At 35.8% G+C, this 8560-nt stretch overlaps 1 protein-coding gene across 1 annotated transcript in view; it reads right to left on the reverse strand.

Moving 5' to 3' along the window:
• Nucleotides 1-8204, reverse strand: part of SYCP1 (synaptonemal complex protein 1) — a 119536-nt gene extending 111332 nt beyond the window's left edge. The window contains exons 1-6 of the mRNA XM_026483681.2: nt 7780-8204; nt 5425-5509; nt 5203-5246; nt 4970-5026; nt 2757-2921; nt 2013-2080 (exon numbers count right to left, since the gene is read on the reverse strand). Of these exons, the coding sequence (XP_026339466.1) occupies nt 2013-2080; nt 2757-2921; nt 4970-5026; nt 5203-5246; nt 5425-5509; nt 7780-7887 (527 nt within the window). The 5' untranslated portion in view covers nt 7888-8204. The remainder of the gene's footprint in view (nt 1-2012; nt 2081-2756; nt 2922-4969; nt 5027-5202; nt 5247-5424; nt 5510-7779) is intronic.
• Between the last annotated feature and the right edge of the window lie 356 nt (nt 8205-8560).

Here is an 8560-nt window from a genome sequence, read left to right on the forward strand (position 1 = left end):
TAGCTATAACCACTCAGCCTTTCTTCAGCCCACCCCTCTACAACCCGTATCCCTCCACCTCCACTTCAACATAAAAATCAAAACTCCTTAGCATGTTATGAAATGCTAGAGTAGCAACCTCTAATTCTCCTCCTGGCTAACTCCTATTCATCCTTCAGACATCCTCATCTTTAGAAAGCCTTCTCTGACAAGAACCACCATCATATGCATGCGACAGGGCTTGACAGGTTTAATTCATCAAATTATTTACATAAATCCCAGCTAGGAGTCTAACGAAAATCAAATGTTGCTTCTTAAGGTTATTTCTGAAAATATGTAATTGTAGATGTTTCAGGTTTGACTGCTGAAATTTGAAAATTGAAACTATTATTACATCTAATGGTGAAATCAGATCATATATAAGGCCGTGCTTCATTAAAAAAAAATGCTTCCAAAATTATCTAAAAACTTTTTTCCTGCTCAAAAATGTCTATAAACCAAAGTGTCCATTCTCTCTCAAACTTCTATTACAGGCCAGGCATATGGTTTTGAAATACCCAAAGTCTCTTTCCAATCTACGTCCCTTTTAGAAAGTCATCATCAGTGAATGAGCTGGTCCTGAGCAACTTTATATTAAATCTGTCATCCAAAAATTAAGTCACTCTACCTTAAGTGCAAATTTGTTTCTCACCTATATTTTGACAAAGCTCTTACCTAAATGTTAGTTTCCTTCAGATGACAATTGACAATTCAGTATTTGAGGCCAAAATGGACGCACAACTGAAACTGCTTAAAATAGAAGGAAATCACACCCAAAATAAATGCACTCCCTCTCACCTCAAAAAAATGGCATAAATTCTATATTATGTCACACTACACTACCTTACGCTATACTATGTAACTAAACAGTCACAGTATTAACAAAAATTCAACTGTTCATCAATGGAGGCAACAGCAATCTTAAGAAAGCTCACAAGCTATCAAATATTGGTATTAGGGCTACGGTAGCTTTAGATGTCCCATAAGATACTACAGAAACTCAATCACATACCCATACAAAAGTGATCATTAATACCAAATATACAACAGGCACACAATGTTAGAAACTTTCTCTTCTCTCTCCCTTCTTTCTAATAACCATATCTTGATTAGGCAGGGAAAAAAATTAAGGTTTAGCATTTAAATTTTATCTGGGAAGTCATACGTTTCTTTTTTTTAATTAAGTAATCTCTAACCTCAATATCAGGCTCAAACTCACCACCCCGAGATCAAGAGTCACATGCTCTTCCAACTAAGGCAGCCATGCACCCCCACAGGTTGTCTTCCAATAGGACTAAAACCTGTTTTAAGAGCCTTTTTCATTCATCAGCAACTTCACTGACAAAGTGATAGGTCTTCCAAAGCCGTGATGTTTAACTTAAACATGTAGGAATAAATAAATTACATTCTAACTATTCAATATTTACTTGGCAGATGAAATAAACTACTACATTTTTCTACTAAATTCTATATGATATAATCTGAATGAAGTAATAAGGGTATAAAATAAGGCTTAGCTATTGCCTAGAACAAAGGAAAGGAAAAGCTAAAGATGACACTAAAATTTTAAGCTAACATTAATGGAAGAATCTTTACGCCACTGACAAAAACAGTAATTTGAGAGTAAGAATTGGCTTGTAACTAAATTGAGCACTATTTTACAAATGCTGCACCTAAAATGTTGCAATGAACAGAAAGGCAGACAATATACACCAGCAGTTATAGATACAGGATTATCAGATACCTTTTGATACCAAATAATGGTTTCTCCTGCCTGACATTTTAAAAAGTGAGAAATTATTAATCAGTGACCACTGTTTGCCAAATACAAGAATGTAAAATAAGTATGTCTTCCTTCTTCCGCAGTACCCAGGTAGAATTCTACATTTAAGTTAATATTACATAACAAAATGTTAAATTCAATAAATTTCTGGAAATCATTTTAATAAATCTGGAATAAAATTTAGAAAGAACAAATTCATTAAATTACTTACTCTTTTATTAAATCTTTATTTTCTTGAATTCCTTCTTCTAATTTCAAACTTACTTTTTCATTTTCAAACTAATTTACAAAACAAAAGAACAGTTCATCACATTTTGCTTAGCAAAATAAACACAAGTACAATCAGTAAGCAGCATTTCTTTGCTAACAGCTAAGAAGTATAAGAATTCTTCTTGTATGTATAAGCATACAAAAACTTGGTGTCACAGCTTGTGGATTTCCCATGAGAGTATGATTCTCACTTTCACAGATCTAAAATCAAGTTTGCTGAATCATCTCCAAAAAGTATCCAACAATATTTTAATGCAATATTACCTTCACTGAACATTTTTAAATGTTTATCTTTGTCCTAACCTAATGTTGCATTTTCTCAACATTTTTCTTTCACTCGGCCACAAAACCAAAGCTAAATAGTTCCAAATATAAAATCCAAAATGTCATATTCCAATTAATAAAAGACATTTATATCAAACAAAATCATCAGTAATAGGCATAAAAATTAAAAGTTTATAATTAGAATCATTAAATCAATCTTTATCTAAAGTAATTTCCCTAATCACTCGCATTAAGCTTTGTGCAACTTGTCCTCTGTGTTCATCCTAAAGTTGAAACACAGTATCAGTAAAAATTCAAAAAGCACAGTCCTTAATAATCCACATCACTGAAATACTCTATTGTAAACAGTATTATGATAAAATCTACTACACTACATTTTCAATTCCAAATCTCATTATACCTGTAGTTCCTGAATGGCTTTCCGCTGTGCTTCAATTATCTTTCTATTTTCTTGCAACTTATTTTCTTTCTGCTTCAATTCAGATTCTACACTCACTTTCCACTTCTTGATCTTTTCAGCCTCCTTATACAGTTTTGAATATAGTCTGCTCATTGGCTCTGAATTCTATTAAGATAAACAGGTTTTCAAACACTGGTTACACTAAAATTTTGAACAATTAACAAACTACAGCTGCCTGTTGAAAATATCCATGAGTAATATAATATCTTAATAGCTGAGAACAAATCTCTCTTCAATTTATGCCGTAATAGCATCCTGAAAACTACATTAACTTTTAAAAGTTACTAGCAGTATTAGCTATTTCACTAAAGTTATTGGTCACTTGACTAAGTTTACTGAATAAAATTTAATACCTCCAAAATATACCTAAGCCAGATATTGGAAATATTTTAAGTCAGTGAGAGAATCTGGCTGGTTAAAAGATAAAATAAGACACTCCACATGATATCTATAAATTTTTACAATGGTCTTGAAACATTTTGGTTATGCAATTTGAAGATTACCTAAGGGACATGAATTTTAAAATATAATGACAAAAACATAGCTAACACAAGATCTAGCTTTCATTTATTCTAAGGTTTTATTTAGCTTTTATTTGGATTCCCTGCATTATCCATTTCAACATTATAAGGTAAACGCCTGTTTATATTTTTTAAAATCACAGATTTCTGCTTGATCACTCTTTGTTATCAAAATACATGAATAAGTTCCATATTTTTAAATTCTGTGATATTATAATCACAGTAACAGACATACAGCACTTTATCAGGCCATGGAATTTTTTTTTTCCTCAGTAGACTCCATGCCCAAAATGGGGCTTGAACTAAAGAGTCTCATGCTCTACCAACCGAGACAGCCAGGTGCCCCAGAATTTGTTTTCTTTTCTTTTTTCTTTCTTTTCAATTTTTTTTTTTTTGGGGGGGGGAGAGAAAGAGAGCAAGCAAGCACAAAGGGCGAGGAGGGGCAGAGGGAGAAGCAGACTCCCCACTGAGCAGGGAGCCAGATGCAATGTGGGGCTCCATCCCAGGACCCTGAGATCACGACTTGAGCCAAAGGCAGACCCTTAACTGACTGAGCCACCTAGGTGCCCCTCTTTGTTTTCAAGACATCTATGTGCCATAAGTAAGAATGATTTTTATAACCAAAATAAAAAGTACCCCATGTTCTAGAAATTCCTTAGACAGCAAACGAGCCAAACAATCATACTTATTAATTAAAGGATTGTTTGTAAAATAGTGGTTTGAGTCTCAGCCTTTTTACATATTGTAGCCACATCCCCTCTTCTATTCTTGCTCTCTGTGGTTTAAAATTAAATTGCCCAGGGGCGCCTGGGTGGCTCGGATCTTAGGCATCTGCCTTTGGCTCAGAGCGTAGTACCAGAGTTCTGGGATCTAGCCCCGCATCAGGCTCCTCTGCTGGGAGCCTGCTTCTTCCTCTCCCACTCCCCCTGCTTGTGTTCTCTCTCTCGCTGGCTGTCTCTCTGTCAAATGGATAAATAAAATCTTAAAAAAAAAAAAAATTAAAATTAAATTAAATTAAATTGCCCTGAAAGAATGGATCCTTACATAACCCAGGAAAATGCAGAAGTGTAGTGTTTCAGCAACTTTAGAAGAAAAATAAAGGGGGAAAGATGGTTTTAAAGGATAGAATTTGGGCGCCTCGGTGGCTCAGTCCTCAAGTGATCCCAGGGTCCTGGGATCAAGACCCACATCTTGCTGAGCAGGGAGCCTGTTTCTCCTTCTTTCTCTGCCTGCTGCTCCCCCTGCTGTGTTCTCCCTCTGCCAAATAATAAATAAAATCTTTTTTAAAAAAATAAAAAATAAAGTATAGAACTTCAAACATTAACCAAATTTTATTTTTTTTTAAAAGATTTTATTTATTTGACAGAGAGAGAGACAGCGAGAGAGGGAACACAGGCAGGGGGAGTGGGAGAGGAAGAAGCAGGCTCCCAGTAGAGGAGCCCGACGTGGGGCTCGATCCCAGAACGCCGGGATCACGCCGAGCTGAAGGCAGACGCCCAACGACTGCGCCACCCAGGCGCCCCCTAACCAAATTTTAATCCTTTAGAAGCTTCAAAAAGAAAGATATATAAAAATAACAATAAATGATACTCCAATTACAAGAAATATAATACAGATGGGAAATCTTCTGACCTCAAAATCAGAGTCTTTTAGTCCTTCCTGGTAGTGACAACTGTCAGAATTATCAACCTAAAAAAAATGAATAAGTGTTTCCTGTAAGAAAATATTTCTGATGAGAGTTTCCAAATAGTAGCAATTAAGTACTGACGACTAACAATCCAACAACTAAAGAATTTTTTTCCTTTTTCAAACAAGCAACTCAATACCTAAACAGATAATATCTATGTACCCTATACTTAACTGACCTGTTCAAGCATGGGCAAAAACTTAACTTTTTGTAAAGCAGGATCTGCAAGATAAAAGACAACTGGTATTAAATAGGTCAACATCTTATTTTTTATATTAAGTATTATATCTAAGTTTAATGTCAAGGCTTTCAATATAATACTTATATCTTCAATATCTAGCAACATGTATGTAAAAAATACTTCTAAATATAGTGATACATTGCTCTTCCAGTCTCTTACCTGAATCAATGTTTTCCCCATTTTTGGAGAGATTAGTCATTGCAAACGGAAAACTAAAATCGTCTTCAATATATTTGTTGAAACTCTAGAAACACAAAGACGTTCTTAAGCATATGTTCCAAACCACTCTGATAACTAGCAGTGTAATATGTAATTATATATGTAATATACATCTGCTTAAAGAAGTTACTTCAATTGTAAAACCTTTAAGGCATATATAAGATTTAAAATATCAAGTGGTTTTTTTATGTAAAAAAAGCAAAAAATACATGCTTTGTAAGTATTCAAGAAAAATAATAGTAATTTTAATTAGTAGCTTAATATATTAGTTTTAAATTTCATTACGATCTTTCCCTTGATAAAATTGAGAGTTGTCTTCACTGAATAACATTTGAATATTATATTCTTAGTTACACAGATATAGGAATTTTTCTACAGCATATAAAATTGAAATATTCACTGCTTCATTCCAACTCCAATATAAACTTCCACAGAGAAATTATAAAAATAATTTAGCAGTAAAAGCTGTTTAACCTGAGAAACTTCGTTTAAGCCAAATTTTAAGCTTAGTCAGACACTAGTTTTTACCAGTATGTTGACATATTTGTCCAGATTTTCTTATTTTTTCCTTGATCCTAATATGGTCTTAATATGTTTTTGTATCTTGCTATTTCACTGTATATGTCTTACAAATTGCCTCAAGTCATTTAAGGACAGAGGGAGGATTCAAATAAGCAGGATTCATTATGTATCCAGAGTTCTACAGAGGCAGTGATTATTATTTTAAATGAATGATGCTTACAACATTAAGTACGCTCATTATTCATTCAAGGCAATACTATTCAAAATTCTTGGGTAATAAAAATCCTGGAAGAGAGCACAGGCAGTAATTGATCTGACATTGGCCACAGCCACATTTTTCTAGATAGGTCTCCTGAGTCAAGGGAAACAAAAGCAAAAATGAACTATTGGGACTTCCTCAAGATAAGAGAGTGAAGGAAATAACAAAACTAAAAAAACAACCTACTGAATGAGAGGAGATACTTGCAAAGGACATATCCAATAAAGGGTTAGTATCCAAAATATATAAGGAATTTATAAGATTCAACACCCAAAAAACAAATAATTCAATTGAAAAATGGGCAAAAGACATAAACAGACATTTCTCCAAAGAAGACATACAGATGGCCAATGCACACATGAAAAGATCTCAACATCATTCATCATCAGGGAAATGTAAATCAAAACTACAATGAGATATCACCTCACACCTGTCAGAATGGCTAAAATGAAAAACACAAGAAACAACAAGTATTGACGAGGATGTGGAGAAAAAGAATCCCTCATGCACTGCTGGTGGGAATGCAAACTGGTGCAGCCACTCTGGAAAACAGTATGAAGGTTCCTGAAAAACTTAAAAATTTAAAAAAAAAAAATTAAAAATAGAATTCCCCTATGATCCCGCAACTCCTCTACTGGGTATTTACACAAAGATTATGAAAACACTAATTTGAAAAGATGTATGACCCCTGTGTTTATTGTAGCATTATTTATAATAGCCAAATTATGGAAGCAGCCCAGGTGTCCATCGACTGATGAATGGTTAAAGGAGATGAGGTGTATATATATACAACGGAATATTACTCACCCATAAAAAACAATGAAATCTTGCCATTTGCAATGATGTGAATGAAGCTAGAGTGTATTATTCTGAGTAAAATAAGTCAGTCAGAGAAAGACAAATACCATATGATTTCACTCCTATGTGAAATTTAAGAAACAAAACAAAAAAAGAAATAAACGATCATAGGGGGGAAAAAGAGACAAACCAAGAAACAGACTCTTAACTTTAGAGAACTGATGGTTACCAAAGGGGAGGAGAGTGGGAGATGGGTGAAATAGGTGATGGGGATTAAGGAGGGCCCTTCTCAAGGTAAGCACTGGGTGATATATAGAAGTGTTAAATCACTATATCGTACACCTGTAGCTAATATAGCATTGTCAAATAAATTGGATTTATTTTTTTTTTAAGATTTTTATTTATTTATTTGACAGAGATAGAGACAGCCAGCGAGAGAGGGAACACAAGCAGGGGGAGTGGGAGAGGAAGAAGCAGGCTCATAGCGGAACGCCGGGATCACGCCCTGAGCCGAAGGCAGGCGCTTAACCGCTGTGCCACCCAGGCGCCCCAATAAATTGGATTTAAAATTTTAAATAAATTTGTTTAAAATTCTTGGATAAATCAGGCCACATTTGCTGGGAAAAAAATTATAAGATAACACCAGTAAGAAAGTACATGGTGCCTCCTTACCTGAAGTTAAGAATAGTCAAATCAAGATTCACATGCAAATTTACCTTGAAGAAATTAGAATCTCCTCCCAAACTCTGAGGTTTCACTGCAGATACTTGACTGCTACTTAATCTTGGTGGTACAAACAATTTAAAAGGCTTTTGCTTTTCCATTTTCTCTCTTCCAGTTGTAATTATCTATTGCCCCAGAAGGCAGGGGGGAAAAAGTGTTTTTACATTGTTTCATTAATACACTCTTTATGCTTTATTTTAAAAGGCGATGTCTGTATAACAAACGCTATGTAAAGGAGCAGGTGTAACCTTTGCTACACTGTGAGTCTGCAGCGTCACATCACTGGGCGGTCAAAGAAAAAACACCCCACAGTTGTTCCCACCATCTACCACCACCAGTGACCACGCTGGCGACCCAGATAAGCCAGAAACTCCAGATATCCTCAGTGTGACAGCCCGAAAAGAAAGCTCTAGCTCCACCAGCCCTGGAAAATTGCATCACCCCGCCACGAGAACTACCGTAGGTTCCTAGAGGGCTACCGGCTACGGAAGAGGTGTTGGGGGGGGGGGGAGGGGGGCGCTGGCCAAGTGCCGCAGGTGCGGAATCAAATCGTCGCCCAGCTCTGGGTTCCGTCGTCAAGAAAGGAACTCAGTACACCTGCCCTTACCTTTCAAGATTCAGGGGGAAGTCATGGACTCAGTGCCCACGCGACTGCTACCTGCTGTCTATTAGGACAGCAAAAAGAATCAAAGAGCTTCTGCCTCCGAACCTCCGAAAAGGCGGGAAATCCCTCCACCTCGGCGGCCAGCTGGGAAGGGCCGGGTGCACGGCTGT

This window comes from Ursus arctos, unplaced genomic scaffold (genome assembly GCF_023065955.2).
Source record: "Ursus arctos isolate Adak ecotype North America unplaced genomic scaffold, UrsArc2.0 scaffold_12, whole genome shotgun sequence".
In the NCBI taxonomy this organism is placed as follows: Eukaryota; Metazoa; Chordata; class Mammalia; order Carnivora; family Ursidae; genus Ursus; species Ursus arctos.